At 36.0% G+C, this 18723-nt stretch overlaps 2 protein-coding genes and 2 long non-coding RNA genes across 5 annotated transcripts; 2 read left to right on the top strand and 2 right to left on the bottom strand.

Moving 5' to 3' along the window:
* Positions 1 to 4158: 4158 nt before the first annotated feature.
* LOC125220240 (putative F-box protein At1g14315) lies at positions 4159 to 5262 on the bottom strand. The gene has a single exon (XM_048122402.1). The coding sequence runs from the start codon at positions 5260 to 5262 to the stop codon at positions 4159 to 4161; it is 1104 nt and encodes a 367-aa protein (XP_047978359.1).
* A 4951-nt stretch (positions 5263 to 10213) lies between these two features.
* LOC125219782 (F-box protein At5g49610-like) lies at positions 10214 to 12508 on the top strand. Of its 2 annotated transcripts, none has more exons than XM_048121843.2 (2): positions 10214 to 10364; positions 10985 to 12508. In XM_048121843.2, exon 2 carries the CDS (start codon positions 10991 to 10993, stop codon positions 12365 to 12367), a length of 1377 nt encoding a protein of 458 aa, XP_047977800.1. In that variant the 5' UTR covers positions 10214 to 10364; positions 10985 to 10990; the 3' UTR covers positions 12368 to 12508. The 2 variants fall into 2 exon arrangements, with proteins under 2 accessions (XP_047977800.1, XP_047977802.1); XM_048121845.2 differs by having other exon boundaries at positions 10236 to 10364; positions 11044 to 12508.
* A 636-nt stretch (positions 12509 to 13144) lies between these two features.
* On the top strand, positions 13145 to 14714 carry LOC125185522 (uncharacterized). Its single transcript, XR_007170162.2, has 2 exons — positions 13145 to 13615; positions 14230 to 14714. It is a non-coding gene; the product is annotated as an uncharacterized LOC125185522 (long non-coding RNA).
* Positions 14715 to 15750: 1036 nt separating this feature from the next.
* On the bottom strand, positions 15751 to 17892 carry LOC148934353 (uncharacterized). Its single transcript, XR_016137379.1, has 2 exons — positions 16961 to 17892; positions 15751 to 16875 (listed from the first exon to the last, which is right to left on the bottom strand). It is a non-coding gene; the product is annotated as an uncharacterized LOC148934353 (long non-coding RNA).
* Between the last annotated feature and the right edge of the window lie 831 nt (positions 17893 to 18723).

Raw genomic sequence — 18723 nt, 5'->3', positions numbered from 1 at the left:
CTACTTCCACTGCTTGTGCAATATCAGGCCTCGTACACACCATTGCATACATAATACTGCCAATTGTTGAAGCATAAGAAACTTTCTTCATTTCAGCACGTTCTTCTCTTGTACTCGGCGACTCATTCTTCGATAGCTTGAAGTGTCTGCCCAAAGGCACACTTACTGGCTTCGAGTTATCCATGTTGAATCTTTCCAAAATCTTACCAATGTAAGCAGCTTACGAAAGATACAATTTTCCTGCCGCCTTGTCACGCTCGATTCTCATGCCCAAAATTTGATTAGCCTCTCCAAGATCTTTCATGGAGAATCGTTCAGACAATTGCCTTTTCAACTTATCCATCTCCGTTGGATCACCACCTGCGATCAACATATCATCAACATATAATAACAGGATAAGATAGCTCTTGTCAAACCTCTTGTAGTAACAACAATGGTCAGCGTAGCATCTTTTATAGCCAATCTCCATCATGAATCCATCAAACTTCTTGTACCACTGCTTTGGAGCTTGCTTTAAACCATACAAGCTCTTCTTCAACTTGCACACAAGATTTTCCTTTCCTTTTACTACGAATCCCTCGGGCTGTGTCATGTACAACTCATCCTCCAAATCACCATGAAGGAATGCCGTCTTTACATCCATCTGATGTAACAATTAGATTTTCTGCAACTACCATACTCAACACTAAACGAATAGTAGTCAGTTTCACAACAGGAGTGAAGACATCTGTATAATCAATACTGTATCGTTGCTCAAATCCCTTGAAAACCAGCCTAGCTTTGTAGCGCTTGCTACCATCGGCTTCACCTTTGATTCGATAGACCCACTTGCAATACAATGCCTTTTTTCCTTTTGGAAGTTCCACAAGCTCCCATGTACCATTCAGGAGAAGAGAGGCAAACTCGTCATCCATGGCAATTTTCCACCTTCGTTTATCAGGGCCTTCTCCTGCCTCTGCATAACACTCAGGTTCACCACCATTAGTAAGTAACAAATAGAAATTAGAGGCTGAGTACCTATCAGGTGCACGTCGCTCTCTAGTCTATTTAGGCAGCGGAATAATTGGTGGTGGAGTGCTTGGTTCTTCTTCAAGCACATCTTCAGCATTCTGACTCTCCTTGCTCCAACTCGAGTTTGAGATGTCTAGCTCGACTACTTGGGGCTCAGAACTGCTGGAACTCGACACTTCCAATCTATCCGTGTATAATACCTGTTCATTGAAAACAACATCTCTACTGCTAATAACCTTATGGTTCTGCTCATCCCAGAGTCTATAACCGAACTCATCGCCTCCATAACCAATGAATGTACACTTAATAGATTTGGCATCCAACTTACTTCTCTCAACAGAACTAACATGAGCATAGGCAACACAACCAAAGATACATAGGTAAGATAGATTCACCTCTTTTCCTGTTCAAACCTCCTCGGGTATCCGAAACTCCAACGGTACTGATGGACCTCTGTTGATTAGGAACGCAGCTGTGTTGACTGCATCTGCCCAAAAATTCTTTGGCAATCCACTTTTCAACCTCATGCATCTTGCTCGCTCATTCAACGTTTTGTTCATGTGCTATGCGATTCCATTCTGCTGTGGAGTTCCTTTCACAGTCTTCTCCATGCGAATTCCATTCTCTGCGCAAAACTCCTTGAACTCTGTAAGTTCATATTCTCCTCCATTATCGGATCTTAGACACTTCACCTTCAGCCCGGTTTCAGTTTCAACAAGGGCTTTCCACTTCCTGAAAGTATCAAACGCATCAGATTTACTCTTCAGAAAATAAACCCATACCTTTCGAGTTGAGTCGTCGATGAATGTCACATAATATTCAGAGCCTCCTAGGGACTTCACAGGTGCTGGTCCCCATAGATCGCTATGGACCAACTCCAACTTCTGTGTCTTCAATTTTCTGCCTCCTCTTGAGAAACTCACCCTTTTCTGTTTCCCAAACACGCAATCCTCGCATAGGCCAACTTCAACTATTTTCAAGCCTGAAAGTAAACCTTTTGAGCACATTATCTTCATCCATCTCTCGCTCATGTGGCCAAGACGACAATGCCACAAATCTGCATTATATGCTTCACTTGCAAGATCAATGCATTCTTTGGAGTTAGTTGTGGTATAAAACGTACCCTCCTTCTTACCTCGAGCTACTATCATAGCTCCCTTGGTAATCTTCCAATTGTTGCAGCCAAATGTTACCGTGTACCCTTCTGCATCAAGCTGCCCAATCAAAATTAAGTTTCTCTGTAATCCAGGAATGTGTCTGACTCCATTCAGTTTTATTACGGATCCATTGGATGTCACTACCTTCACGTTTCCCTTTCCCGCGATATCTAAGGGCTCGTCATCAGCCAGATATACTTTCCCTAAATCGCCAGAAACGTAGTTTTCCATTATCTCCACATTGTTGCATGAATGGAACGACGCTCCAGAATCCAATACCCACGATTCCATCGGACTACTCACACTTAGGACCAACGTCTCGCCATCGTCATCTGACATGGTAGCGTTTGTTGTATTCTTCTCTTTCTGATCCTTATTCTTATATTTCTTCGGTGCCTCACACTGATTTCTAAAGTGCCCAAACTCATCACAATTCCAGCATTTAACTCGATCCAAATCCTTCTTGGATTGGCTCCTTCCTCTGGATTTTGATCTTCCACGATTTTGCCTTCCCTTCGATCTGCCTCTCTGTTCTGTAACCAGAAGTAGAAGATCCCGATTCGTTCCGACGAACTTCCTCACCAATCATCAGATCTCTTACTCTGTCAACTGTCAGGTTTGTCTCTGCAGCAGTAACTGCTGTCACTGTGCCAGCCCAACTCTCAGGCAGGGACGATAGCAAAATTAGGGCACGAATTTCATCAGCGAATTTAATATCAACAGAGTTCAGTTGCGAAGTAATCATGTTGAACTCGTTGAGATGTTGTTGCACCTCCTTTCCCTCTTGCATTCTAAAATTATACAATCGTCTAATCAGATGTACCTTGTTTGCCGTTGATGGTTTCTGATACATATCCTCCAAGATCTTCATCATCTCTTTCGTCAACTTTGCTGCAGTCGTGTGATAAGCCACCTCCTTGGACAACGATAGCCTAATCGCGCTCATCGTTGTTCTGTCCAGCAGCTCCCACTCCTTCGGTTCCATCTTTTCGGGTTTGGCTTTTAAAGATTTCCACATATCTTTACCATACAGGTAATCCACAATCTGCATCTTCCAAAATCCGAAATCAGATCCGTCGAACTTCTCTACAGCAATCTTCCCGTCGATCCCCATCGTGATTTCTGCCTCTTAAACCCTAGGCTCTAGATACCAGTTGTTGGGAAATAAACACAGGCAATTATGAATATAAAAGGAGAATGAACACAAGAAATTGTTTACCCAGTTCAATACAATGCGTATCTACGTCTGGGGGCGATGCCAAGCCAGAGATTTCACTATATAATTTCAGGATGATTTTACAATGAGGGAGCACCTCTATTTATAAGCACAATAGAGAGCCCTAATTCTAGTAAAACTAGGAAACATATTCCATAAGGAAATATCTTCTATGGAATAAATCTATCAAAAGAAAATATACTTCTAGGAAACAAATCCTAAATATGGTAGAAGATTAGGCTCCATAATTAACAGGTAGCATTTTTTTTTTCGCTTAGCTCTTGTTTTGTTTGGCTTTATTGCTTTGATTGTTGCTGGACCTTCCTGTTGTACTCTTTGGCTCGCCACTTTTTTGGCTTAGCATTTTAGCTTATAAAAAAAAAAAAAAAAACTTCAAGTTTAGCACATTCCAATGACTCAATAAGATTTGAATCAAATACTTATAGTAATAATCACTTAGATAATTGTTAACTTGTAACTTGGGACAAAAAATTGTAATGCACGGGCACGGTAAGGATACATGATATATAATATATGTAGGTCTTTTCTCAAGCTACTGCGGATTACTACATACTCATATTTATGTGCTAACAAATTTTTAAAAATAGGATATTACGTAGAAATTGGATAAATAACAAATTATAACGGAAAGCTTAATCATTCTGTTAAAGATCCAACGAAGTAAAAAAAAAAATTAAATATAGAAGAACGCATTGTGTAACGAAAAACTAGTAAAAATCGCCTATTGAAGTACAATAAATATATATGCTTTGCCTAATAAAAACTTGATGACCCAACATTGAGAATACCCATGCTTTTGAGAGAACGAAACGTTGGCCTATAAATGATGATATTTGAAAAAGAACAAAAAGTAGAACGTTGAAGAAGACCATATGTCTCAACAGCGTCCGCATCTTTGGTGTAGATAAATAGTCGTTTATCAGTATTCACAGTGAACAACAAGTCACCATTTTCCAAAACTTTGAGTGGCAAAACATAATTAAGGATATTTGGCCGACCAGTTTCACTAATATATGGTTGTTGGTCGAAGATATATTCCTTTATCCAAGAATTCGCATCTCCATAGTTGTTCATCCTCCAAATAACAACATGCAAATCATCTGAAATATCGCATAAACATAGCAAATCCTCCAAAATGAATAGCCCATATCCACCATATATGCGGCCTCTATAACCATGATGAACTCGAGGAGGGTGAGAAAAAGTGGTTAAGAGCTCGGTTTCAAGATCAAAGCAACAAACCAAGTCGGGATAATCTGCCAACCAGTGAAGATTTCCGTTCAAAAACTTAGCATCACCATTACCATCCAGTCTACATGTTTTTACTTCTTCTCTAATGCTTCTCAACAACACTTCTGGTCCTAAAGTGTATACATGACGTGGCTTCCATCGATCGCCTAATAAAATCTTATACTGTCCACTTAATTTACTCACTCCAAATCCGTAAATAAACCTGTGTATGGGCAAATGAGAAAGTCTGATATATTCACGAGTCATTGGATTGACTATGCAAGGAATAAGCTCATAATTACGGCTCATGTCCCACACAAAAAGCAAACCATCGACTGAATCAATCACAACGCAACTGTGCTTGTGAGTAAAAGCTGGTTGAGCCAACTGGAATCGGAAAAGTGGCTTGCACGTCTCATCGTAGACTTCGTATCCCGTGTCCTCATGTCCAAAAGCCAGGCATAAGCATGGTTTTGGAATATACGACTCTGAAAAGTCAACTCCTTCTATCATATCGCCCCATGATTTGCAAACAAACTTGCACCTGAAAACACTTTTAGCTGGAAGTCTTCCGAGGATGTTAATCCATATTTCTTGCGGTAGAATTGTCCATAAATCTACCTTCATTATTACTACAAATATATAGCAGATTAGAGAGAAAGAGAATTAAAAATTCAAGAAAAAAAAATCTTTAATTTTACAACAAAATAGTAGAAGATTAGAGAGAGATAAATAAAAACACAACAAGAAAAACCATGGAAAAAAAACTTACAGAGAAAGAACGCATATTAGCCGACGGCGATAGAATGGAAGAAAAAAGATAAGAAATAATAACCTAATTATTTTTATTAATATTAGGTTAGTTATTGATTACAATTGATTAGTGGGCTCACGTTTTTTATTCAACATAATATTAACTTAATTCAAACCCTAAACCCTATAATTATAGCAAGTTTACATAATCACATTTTTACTGTATTTAAATTTTCTATATTATGTAAATTTTGTTTAATAATAATAATAATATATTTCATATATACTGTAGTTGAATTAATTTACCCTATTCATGTTCAATACCCTAATCTACCTTGCCGCCGTCTTCCTTCTGCTTTGCAACTATTTGGATTTCGGCCAAATAAATAAATAGGTAATGATTCTGCTTAATTCGACCTATTATTATGTAGTGATGGTACATTTCTCATTTCTGTATTCTTTGAAGAGTTTAGCAATTGGTTAATTTAAATCTAATTTATTTTTGGTTGTTAATAATTTAGTTATTAGTTTGATTTATAGCTAGTGTGTAATGACTTACGATGTGTTGATTTATGTTTGTAGTGATGTCTTATTCATTAATTAGGTAATATGGCAACTATTTTGAAAAGGCATATTGGTTCCCTATGTTCTTTGTCTTCTTCCTATGTTTTAAATTATGTTCATGAATAAATATAGAATCAATATACATTGGTACTGCAGTTATTGATGAAGATCACTAGCTGCCCTCCTACTGCATTAGGATAAAGTAAAAGACTGTTGCAGAAGAGAGAGGAGATGACAAATCTACCAAAAGATTTCACAAGAAAGATCCTCGGAAGTCTTCCGATTAGAAGCATTATGAGGTGCAAGTGCGTTTGTAAATCATGGCTCAATCTGATAGAGGGGGGTGACTTTGAATTTACCTATATACTCCGGAGCCAGGGCTTGCTTTCGTTCACCAAGACACAGGTTATGTAGTTTGCGATGAGGATTACCAGCCATTTTTTGGGTTCGATTTGGCCCCTGCCAGTCACGCTCATAATCGTGTTGTAATTGGTTCAACTAATGGTTTGATCTTGTTGAACGATGGATGCGCTGGTACTCTATTCGTATTCAATCCAATGACTCGTGAATATGTCGAGCTTCCTCCTCTGCGTACACATGCACATAGTCGCACTTTTGGATTTGGAGTGAGCAAATTAACCGGGCAATATAAGATTGTATGTGGTGATAAATTTGGTTCGTATTATGTATACACTTTAGGAGGAGAAGACTTGTGGAGAAACATTGAAGCAACACCACCACGAGGCAATAAACGCACTATAGTGCCTCGTGATTTTACTGCATTTTATAAAGGTTTGAGTCAATATGATTTCAAGAAGAATCTCCACAGGTGTTGTTTTCATAAACTTAGAGCGCCGGGTGATTATGCTATATTTTTTAGCTGAAATTTTCATTGGTTGGAATATGATTCGGAGAAAATCTCTTTGTCAGTTGCTTCGACCTTGAAATTGAGCTATTTACAAGACTTTCTCTTCCGAATTATGGTTGCGGAAAATATGGCTATCAACGGCTATTTGTTATGCAGAGCCGGCTATGTTATAGCGATATTATAGGGTATAATCTTGTAGTTATTTTGTGGATAAACAACTATGAGGATAGTAATACGTGGGATTAAGTATATACCTTCTTCAAAGGACCAGCTAAAGTACGGATTTATTCATCTGCTCAAAATTTTGGCATATGAGGACTTGTTCGCAGTGGATTGCAATGATAAACTATTTATCTACCTTAAAAACAATGAAGGTGATTTAGAATCTTTTGAGACTTATAATCATTTTCATCAACGACCTACATATTACTCTCTCCGTCCCATAAAGATTGTCCCATTTTTCTATTTCGGTCCGTCCCACAAAGTTTGTCCCATTTCACTTTTTACCATTTTTTATAGTGGTCCTCATATTCCACTAACTCATTCCTACTCACATTTTATTATAAAATTAATATATAAAAGTAAGACCCACATTCCACTAACTTTTTCAACTCACTTTTCATTACAATTCTTAAAATCTGTGTCCGGTCAAAGTAGAGCAATTTTTATGGGATAGAGGGAGTATTATTCTAATATTGTTGTTTATACCCCAAGTTTTTTATCACTCAAAACTATGGGGATTCACAATGTTTAGATGTTAAGTTTTAATTAGGCAAAGCATATGTATCGTTTTCTATACTTCAATAGATTCTTGTACTATCTTTCATTTTAGACCTTATTACTTGATAAGACGGTAGCGTATTTTTTTTAAGCGCATAGAAAGGTTAATTTAAATGACTCTAATCTATTAATTAATCGTTAATTAGGACTTGACTTATGCTAACTATTAATCATAAGCACTTCCCTCATATGTTCTGGAAGTCGCTATAAAAAGACACAATTTAAATAAAGACTATTGAAATGATATCAGATCGAGTGCGTGTCAAACCTAATATTAGGTATTTGTATTCCCACCCCAATATGTGATTATATTTAGGGCAAATAGGATATAAACCCTATTTACCACAAAATAAATTATTCAATCCAACTTATTTTCCATATTTTTATAAATACTTATATTTTTTTTACTATCTTCGTCCATGAAAAATAGACTAAATTATAATTGTACAAGTTTTAATGCGTAATTACTAAAGAGAGAAAAGTAAGTAAATGTGGTGGAAGTAATGTCGTGGATTGTTAGGTGTACATTATTAGTACTCTTTGTCCCTATTAAGTTGAGTTGTACAGAGTATTTTTTTTCGGATATCCCAACTAAGTTGAGTCATTTTCTTTTTCGACAAATTACAAAACATATAATCACTGTTATTTTATTCTATTACATACTTTACTCGGGGTGCGTTAAAATGACAACACCTCTTAAAATAACACCATACCATCATTCCTAGCCAATCATTTATACACGTGGACGAATAATCAACTGCCATGTGGCAATAAAAAAAATGCTCAAGGGTAAATTTTCTCGGCCAGCAATATCCAATACACTTGACAACAATATTTAATACAGTAGACATCAATTTACAACAATTTTTTCTCGGTCATCAATATCCAACACGCTATACAACAATATTGTTGTCTAACGTTTATATTATTGTTGTGTAGCGTTTATAATATTGTTGTATACGTGGTGGTATGGTGTTATTTTAAGATGTGTTGTCATTTTAACACAAACCTACTTTACTCTCTCTTATCTCTCCTACTTTATTCCTCTCTCCTATTTTATTTTATTTTCATTTTATTTATTCAATACAATTTCTTAATTTTATTGTCCGAAAGTTTTTCCTCAACTTAATTGAGACGGATTAGTATTTAATTGTCTAAAATTTTTCATATTTAAAAATTAGTCTAATTTTGATGGACAATCCAAAATATTAAACTAGCCTACTTTTTTTATGGACAAATAGTAGTATAAGGTTATGTAAATATGAGCTTGTTTTTATTCTTGATTTAGTGCTTTTGAAATTAAAAGAAGAGTTTTTGCAACTTATAACATCAAAAGGTATAGGTGTTTACTATTTGAGTGTATTTTTACTTTAGGTATAAATAAAATTATTTGTTATAAAAGGAAAATATGTACTTCTCATATTCACGAAAATTTGATAAAAGGAAATATATACAATTTGGTAAGTTTCATTATCATATACTATAAAGTTTAAATAATATTATTTATTAGCAAAAGATAATGTGCTATTTTTATGGAAAGTTTCCAATTTTGTATAGTGCAGTCAAAAATTTATGTGCTGATTTGAATAGTTTGCTAAATTTAGATGGTTAACGTTGAAAACTTTTAAGCCAAATAAATTATAACTTGATTATCCCGCACCTGAATATCCCGCACGAGTAGAGTTGGCTCGATGGGTTGGACCTAGGTGCAATTGTTTCGTGTTTGACACCTAATTTGACACTTTATTAATAATTTTATACACCCCCGTCCTACAAGAATACGTACTCTTCCTTTTTTAGTCCGTTCCACAAGAATATGCATTTTCTAACTTTGGATATCATTTTCTCTCTAATGAGGTGGGACCAATTCTCCACTAAAATACTTTAATTACTTTTTCTCTCTGTCTCTCTCTTACTTTACTAATTTTGTATTAAAAATTCATGCTACATATTCTTTTGAGACGGGGGGAGTAATATAAATAACAAAAAAAAAATAACCTTCAATTTTTAAATATACACAAATAATATATTTAAATTTGTAAAAAAATTTCCAATTTCTAGCGGTAGAAAATTAAAACGTATTATAAAAATATTTTAATTTTTTAAACATGGTTTAAAATTTTTCATTATGTTTTATTTCATCAGATATTGAATTAATACTCCCTCCGTCCCACAAAGATAGTCCCACTTTGACCCGACACGGGTTTTAAGAAATGTAATGAAAAGTGAGTTGAAAAGGTTGGTGGGATGTGGGTCCTATTTTTAAAGTATTAGTTTTATAATAAAATGTGAGTATGATGGAATATGGGGTCCACTACCAAAAATGGTAAAAGTGAAATGGGATAAACTTTATAGGACGGATAGAAATGAAAAAATCGGACAATCTTTGTGAGACGGAGGGAGTACTATTTAGTCGTATAAGCATGTAATTTGAAAATATTAAAATTAATATTTTATATTCAATAGACTAATTTTATTATTATAACATTGGATTAGTCACGTATATCTCAAAATCTCAAAGTGGCCCAATGAATCCGTTGGATTAGGCCAAAATCCAAATAAGAATTATAGCTTGACTAGCCGATTAATATTCTTTAAATTTATTTTATTTGCTAAATAAAAAGGGCCGGAATTTGCAACTACAAAAGGTAAGAGCTTGCCGAAGCTCCGCATTGCAATTGAAACCCTCTCACAACTGCATCGCTTCTCCTGTCGTCTCTCTCGGTGAAACCCTCCGGTGACGCTCTCGGAATCCCAACACAAGGTATCTCTACCGCTGGAAATCGAAATCGAAATCGAAATTGAAATCTATCGTTTTGATGTTAAATATTTGATATTTTGTGCTTGAATGTGGCTGGAAATTGGAATTGAATTTGAGATCTATCCAACTTGATGTTAAATATATAGTACTTCCTTCGTCCCATAAAAGTTGAGTCGTATTCCTTTTTAGTTCGTCCCACTTACTTTATTCCATCTTTTACTTTACTCTCTTATCTTTCCTACTTTTTTCATCTCTCCTATTTATTTAATATTATTTAATATAGATTCTTAATCTCCGAGCCCAAAAGTTTTGTATCAATTTTTATGGGACGGAGGGAGTAGTATTTTTTGTGATTCAATGTGGCTAGAAATTTGAATTGAATTTGAGATCTATCGAATTTGATATTTAAGATTTGATTTTTGTGGCTGTTAGATGTTGGGCTATATTTGATTTTGGTGAATATAAGTAGCTCAGATTAGTCTTCATTGTTTTTCTGTGAATCAGGGTCGATTTTTTAACCTTTCTATTTTGGTATGAATGAATAAAAAGAGTACTAAAGATTGTTTTTTTTTTTTAATCGCTAGGCTTGTTTTTTGCATATGCTAATCTCATATTTTTTTCAGTAATTTATGAAGATCACTAACATTTTAGAAGGGGATTCTGCTATATCTGTGATGAATAGAAATTCCCCTGCTGCCTTCAGAATGAGTAACAGACATTCCGCCAAAAAGGATCGGTTTTGGCGTTTAACTATAAGAAAACAACGGAAACGGCGTGTCGCTCTAAGAAAAGAATGGAGACATTTCTCCAAAAAGGATCTCTTGCCGCGGTTAGCTGTAAGAACAGAACAGAAACTGAAAAATAGTCATGTTGCCTTAAGAAAAGAACGCAAGCGAAAATATATTTTGGCAACAACCAAGGAAGATATGTTTGCAAATCTGCCAGAAGATATCACAAAAGATATCTTGTGTAGACTCCCAATTTCGAGCGTTATGACTTGCAAGTGTGTTCTTAAATCATGGCGCCATCTGATTGAGGGGGATGAGTTTGGGATGTCGTATACTCCGAAACCAGGCCTAACTTTCATTTATCGAGACATGGAAATGCGGTACAGTGTCTTCAATGAGGCCTTTAAGCCACTTTTCCAATTCAGTTTGCCTTCTCACAATCAACGTTCTACTACTAAACGTCGAGTTGTAATTACTTCAGCAAATGGTTTGCTTTCGCTGTGGGATCAATTTGCTAACTTTCTATTTATATGCAATCCACTCACTCGTGAGTATGCTGAGCTTCCTCGTCTTAAGGCTGGTAGAGTTACTACCTTTTATGGATTTGGAATGAGCAAAATAAGAGGACAATATAAGATTTTATATGGTAATGAATTTGGTTGTCATGTGTACACTATAGGAAGAGGTGTGGGGTTGTGGAGAAGCATTGCAGCACCACAACCAGGCATCAATACACTGTATTATGATTATGCTGCATTTTTTAATGGAAATCTTCATTGGTTGGCATGTGATTCGAAAGGGAATTTCTTCGTTTGTTACTTTGATTTTGACACCGAGCTCTTTTCCCGTTTTTCAATTCCTTGTGATTACGATGGAAATAGCTATGGCAATAATCGGCTATATATGTTGGACGGTTGGCTATATTTATGCAATATTATAGATTGGCATCGTGTTATTATTTGGAAGATGAACAACTACGGCGATGAGAATTCTTGGATAAAGGAATATGACTTCAACTTGCCCAAAGAGATTCCGCATACGTACTTGCTCAAAGTTTTGGCGAATGGTGACTTGTTGTTTGCAATATCAGTTGTTGGTTATGTGAACCCAGATCGTGATGAACTATTTATCTACTCCAAAAAGACCGGAGCTCTTGGGAAATATGTGACATGTTATAGTTTTGAACAATGTTCTTCTTCTAGTATTGGTGTTTTTACCCCAAGCTTGATTTCACTCAAAACCATGGGGTTCCATAATGTTCAGTCGGTAAGTTTTTAATTAGTTAACATAAGAATTAGTTGTTGTCCTTTTGTTGGTGTGTGCTGTAACTGGTTCTTATGTATTTTGTTTATTTATATGATTCTTATTTACAGAATCACAAATTTATCGGTAATCTATCAAATTTGTCTTCATTTGTTACTTAACAAATTTCTATACTATTATCTTAGATTGGTTGTGCTTGTAACTCCCAAAAAGTGCATCGTGTAATGGTGTCAAATTTATATGGTTCGAACTTTGAAATCATTTAAACTATAACTTGCAAAAATAACAATGTTAAATTTGTTGCTTAATCAAAACTAAGTATTAACACCCTAGCACGGTACATTTATTTTTCTTTTACAAATTAAAAAAAATGTACTATTCCCTCCCTCCCAACTTAGTTGATACAAAACTTTTGAGTACGGAAATTAAGAAATTGGGTTGAAAAGTAGAAGAGAAGGAATATAAGAGGAGAGATAAAGAGAGAGTAAACTAGTTAATAGGATAAAGTAAAATTGATGGGATGTTTTGTTTTTTTGTCATAAAACGGAATGACTCAACCTAGTTGGACATCTTAAAATGGAATACGTCTCAACTTAGTTGGGAAGGAGAGAGTACTTCATTTTATACGCTTTAAAAAATGTACTTCTTCATTCTTACTCGAAGTGAAGCAATTCCTATTCAGAAGCAGAAGCAGATTGTTAGTTGAGTGGATAAAGAATAAGTAGATATTATTATGGGGAGCACTACACTCCCTAAGCTCTTATAGAGATATATCGTCCATCTAATTTAAGCCTTTAGATTCCATATGTGTGGTGTAGATTCCATAAACTTGACTTGAATCATTCATTCATTTGATTGCATCGGATGGGTAAATTTGTCAGTTCATAGATGAAAAAGTTGAAGGCGCGGAATTTCAGTGGTCATTCAATACACGTCAGAGTCAACCCACATTCAATTGAAACCTCCAAACTCTCTTAATCTTTCCACTCCTTCAAAATTCCTCACATATCTCAACTCCTACCAAATTTGATAAACCCTGGTTGCATCCTACCGTTTTCCCATCATCGAGTCAAAAACAGTCACGAAATTCAGAATCGAAGTTGCATCTCTACCTAGACGTTCCGATGTTTTCCATCTAAATTTACTCGTACATTAATCCATTCCTAAACTCTGTTCATTCAAATCCAGTTTGTTTTAAATGGCTAAATCCCAGCCCCATTTTGAAACTCACGACAACTGACAGCGTTGTAACGTTTGGAAACGGTAAGTTTGTGATTTATTTCGCATACTTCTGGTGCGTGAATTTATGCTTTCTATCAATTGGGATCCATTTTCTAGGATGGAGTCTGAAGAATTTTTTTCATAAACGAACTCCGATTTCTTGGAAAAATAGTTGTTGTGTATTAAGATAGTTTGCAGTTTTCTAAGTGGCTGTTTATTTGCTTAGTCTCTTTGATATTTTGCATAAGTTGTTCGAGAGTTTGCTCAATTTGTTCAAAAAGGTTGCTGGAAAGTTTGTTACTTTTGTTTGAAATTTTGCTTATTTTATCAAAATGTTTGCTTACTGTGTGCTAAAATTTGCTTATTTTGTGTGAAAATCTTCTTAATTTGTTCACGAATTTGCTTATTTTGTACGACTATTTGTTATTTTGTCGTGTAATCCTTTGATTTTTTGAAAGATATTTTGCATAATTTGTTCCAAAGTTTTCTTAATTTGTTGGTTAACCTTTGTAACATAAATTATTTTGTTCGAAAGTTTCTTTCCTTTGATCAAAAGTTTGCTTATTGTCTTGGATAGTTTGCTTGATGTCTTTGAACAATTGCTTATTTTATTGTATAATACGCTTTAACCCAATTTACGAACTCAAATGATGCAGACCTCAATTTCAGATGCTCTATAAGTAACTAGTGCAACTCTTGCAATGCATACTATAAACAACAGTCCCACTAGAAAAAAATGAATCATTTGTAAACTCTATCAGGAACCGTTCTAGAATGACTTAGTATTTTTATTCCAACGGCAACTAAGAAGCGGCGGAAGCACGGACTGACTCAATCTAAGGGTGAAAACATTCCAACGAGAGAAAAGGAAAGAAAATTACTACATTTCTGAGAATTCTTCTCAATGATTTTTTAGTCTGATTGCAAGGTTAACAACTTATATCAGCGTACCCTAAACATGGAAGTACGATGGTGTTATATATGTAAAATGGATACAATCGTTTTTTTCTAGATGGTTTTGATATTTTAGGCTAGATGTTACTACGTTTTGGATTAGTAGTCGTTGTTTTGTAGCCATTTTATACTAAAGTGGCTATATATATGATTGCAATATTTTGATCGAAATGCAATTGTGCACTGATATTAATGCAAAACTTGATTGTTGTTACATAGATGAACATGTTATGTAATTTAAACCAGTGGCACGCATAAGCATTATAAAATTGAATTGTTTTCCAATGCTCTGAATTTCCTAACAATGACAGATGAAACTCGCTCTTTGTGCGTTCTAGAAGTAAACAAGTGGGAAAGCAAATGGGTCAAGCGGAATCAAGACCTACTCGCGTGTCGTCGGACGCGCGGTAAGAACTAATATCAAAACCTTAGCCCACAATACTATTAATTTGTATAGGGAAGCAAGAATCGATCCCACGAGGAAGGATGTGCTAACGAGTGTTCGGGACATTTTGGGAGGTTTTTGGCTGTTTCCATGCATTCTGTAGGTTAAGTTTGAATCTACTTGACTCGGCAGAATTAACTTGACTCTACCTAATTGACCTATCGGATGGAAAAAATACGGGCACTTGCATGACAACCAAACTCAAGGCAACTTGTAGACTGAAGTTAAACTACCTAGAACACATGTAACTGAAGGAACATGCTGAAAATTTTGGAGACCATTTTTCCTAATCTGACTGGGGTTGGCAGAAACGCTGCAAAGTAAAAGCATAAAACAACTACACATCTGGATCTCTAACTACCTCCTACTTCATCTTCTTCATGTAACCAGTTAAAACAGAGCATGGAACAGAGCATCAAACACCATTAACGAAATTATACAGAGCATGCTTCGAAAACAAGACGTAAATGTTAAATTTGAGCTAGAACTAACAGACCTACTCTAACTGACTAAGCAGAAATGACGTACGAATGGAAATCGGCCATAATCATGCAGATTCAAAACAACACAGCTTAGATCTACGCAATCAAACACTTAACTAACATGGATCTACCAAAATTAGACACAATCAAGCTTGGATCTATAAAATGGAATGCCAACAAACTAGATCCAAAAATCCTACAACTACCAATTGTGAAAAGCATCCAACGAAAAAGTAAACAAGGCTCAACAAGACCAAATCCACTGAAAAACCAACTATAACTTTCGTAACTCAGAATTCAAAACAAATTCAACACAATCCAAAGTCAAGATTCAGATTCAACATCGGAAACAACTACGAAAATCAGCTAACAAGATGTTCAAAATACCAACAAACGTCTCAAAGCATGAAAGTTAAAACTAAAACAGAAAGTAGAGATATTTTCTTCGCTCTTCAGAGTGGCGGGACACAGATATCGTGAACTAAAAACACCAGCGGGACCAGAAATCCTCCTCTCCAAGTGTGCGGCAGTAGCTAAGTGATACGAGTAAACTCGTATCAGGGATAGTTCAGCGAGAACTCACCGAGATAGGAGGGTCCGTTCGCGGAGACACTCGGTCGAGCAACCAAATAACAAGAAAAATAAATTGCAGAAAAGTAAAAGACGATAAAAGATAAATTATATTTCTTCAGTGAATAATTCAAAAGATAACAGAGGCTCCTATTTATATTAGGAATAACCTAACTTAATGATCAAGAAATAGATATTCTAATTATATAAGAAAGATATGAAAAATCACTAATTAACTAATTAATAAAGATATGGGGATAGTAGGGGTATGCTCGTATCAACTCACCCGCGGTTGAAAATCACCTTGTCCTCAAAGTGGAAATCAATAAATAATACTTGTAATGAATCCCCTCCTGGATCAAAACACAAGATCGTTGTTTCTTTACCCCCAATAACCTTTAAATTGGGTGAGAAAGTCATTGCTCTCTCAAGAGACGCCATACCCTCAGTCCATGATGATAGCACGAAATATGATAGCAACATCATCGGCATCGGCAACTTGGTTATTAACTATAACACCAATAATAGACACTTCCTTAGTTTCTTTGTGCGACATCTTTTCTGAGGTATCCCCTAAACTAGGGGCAGAAACATTGGAAAACTTTGTCAGCGAATCACAAATTGAATGGAAATATGCATCATCATCATCTGAATTTGCTTCAACATGAAGTATATTATCAAATTTGTGAATTTCCTCAAGAATTATTCTCTTGCCCAAAGAAGAATTAGAGAAGCCTTCTCGCTCATGTTTCACACCCTCTGAAATCTCATGAACATGAGTAATCTCTCCACACGATGAAAACCTCTCACTACATTCTTTGAATTTGTGACTTTCCCCTCAAATGCATTCTCTGCAAAGTAAAATTTTTTGGTGGAGGAGTTGAGAGAATTCAAAGATTTGGGGTAGAAAAGATTAAGGTTAGGAGCTGACGTTACCATTGTCATCGAGGGGGCAGTAGCAGGCAACGACTATGGCGGCAGGACAGGAGTTGGGGACTACTGATCGTAAGGCGATGGTTGAACATAGCCCGACGACTGCGGTGGGCTAGGGGACAAGCCGAAGACTGTCCGTGTGGATCGCCTAAGAGACATTCGTTTGCATCCATCCGTGACATCAATTGCTTGACATCTGCAGTCAAACGCTCAAGCTGTGAAACAAAGGCACCCACCGATAGGTTCGGTTCCAGATCCTGTGTCACCGGATCACGCGGCATGCCGAGGGGCTCCATATGGTCAACACCATTGTAAGGCGACTGGTACAGAGGCGATGGTGGCTGGAAGAACTGATATGGCGACTGTGCAGCGGTGTACAATGGTGCCCGTCGGGTGGGTCAGGTTCGGGGCGCGGATCGAACACCAAAGAGGGCCTTGGGGCGCTAAAGGGTAGCGCTGAATTGGGCACGCCGGATCTGGATAGGAGTACCCAAATTGCACGTCTTGTCTCTGAGGGTGCCAACACGATGTGGGGCTCGGCATGGGCAGTGGCAAGGAGAACTGTCTGTCGAATTGGTGGTGGTGGTAGTTGGTGTAGGTGAATGACATGATGGAGAAAATACGGAGGAAGAGATCTGATGAAAGCACCAAATGATACGAGTAAACTCGTATCAGGGATAGTTCATCGAGAACTCACCGAGATAGGAGGGTCCATTCGTGGAGACACTCGGTCGAGCAACCAAATAACAAGAAAAATAAATTGCAGAAAAGTAAAAGACGATGAAAGATATATTATGTTTCTTCAATGAATAATTCAAAAGATAACAGAGGCTCCTATTTATATTAGGAATAACCTAACTTAATGATAAAGAAATAGATATTCTAATTATATAAGAAAGATATGAAAAATCACTAATTAACTAATTAATAAAGATATGGGGTACTCCATACTATCAAATTTCAAAATATAGGATATGACGTGAAATTAGATAAATATCAAATAATCACCGGAAAGATCATTCAATTAATGAAGAACAAAATTTATACTCCATTCGTCCCAAGTTACTTGAGTCGTATTCCTTTTTATGTTGTCTCAAGTTACTTGTGTCATTTCTCTTTTTGGCTAAAAACAAAACATATAATCTCACCTACTTTATTCTTTCTTTTACTTTACTCTCTCTTCTTTCTCTTACTTTATTCTCTCATCTACTTTATTTAACTCACTAAACACAATTTTCTTAAATCATTTGCCGAAAAGAAATGCCTCAAGTAACGTGGGACGGAGGGAATAATATAGAAGAACCAGTTGAAATGAAAAACTAGTACAAAAGTATGTTGAAGTACAATGAATATATTTTGCCTAATTAAAATTTAATGAATGAACATTGTGAATCATAGGAATAAATAGACCGGTTGGTGCATTATTTATTAGCACTAAAAGTACCTGCAAGTTTACAAGATAGATCTAGTATAGCTAAAGGTCAGTATCGTGATACCGAACATAGGGAATAAGATTACAACTGCAGATGATATACTAAGTGTCATAAACTATCTAGAGACACGGAGTTTTGGGTTTGATTGATTAAACTAGAGAAAAATATAAACAAATAAAAGAAAGTATAAAAACAAAATAATACAAAGCAGGCTAAAGAATGTAGAGTTTTAGGATCCAACTACTATGACCTAGTGATGATTAATCTAACAGAACTTTTACCTTTATGTAATTCTAGGAAAAAACCTCTCTCGAGTGCACCTATCCAGTGGAC

The sequence above is a fragment of the Salvia hispanica genome, chromosome 1 (assembly GCF_029641045.1).
Source record: "Salvia hispanica isolate PSC_SH4W2 chromosome 1, Shi_PSC_v1, whole genome shotgun sequence".
NCBI classification, from domain to species: Eukaryota; Viridiplantae; Streptophyta; class Magnoliopsida; order Lamiales; family Lamiaceae; genus Salvia; species Salvia hispanica.
The sequence above is the reverse complement of the archived record's forward strand: the minus strand, read 5'-3'. Positions and strand labels throughout refer to the sequence as shown.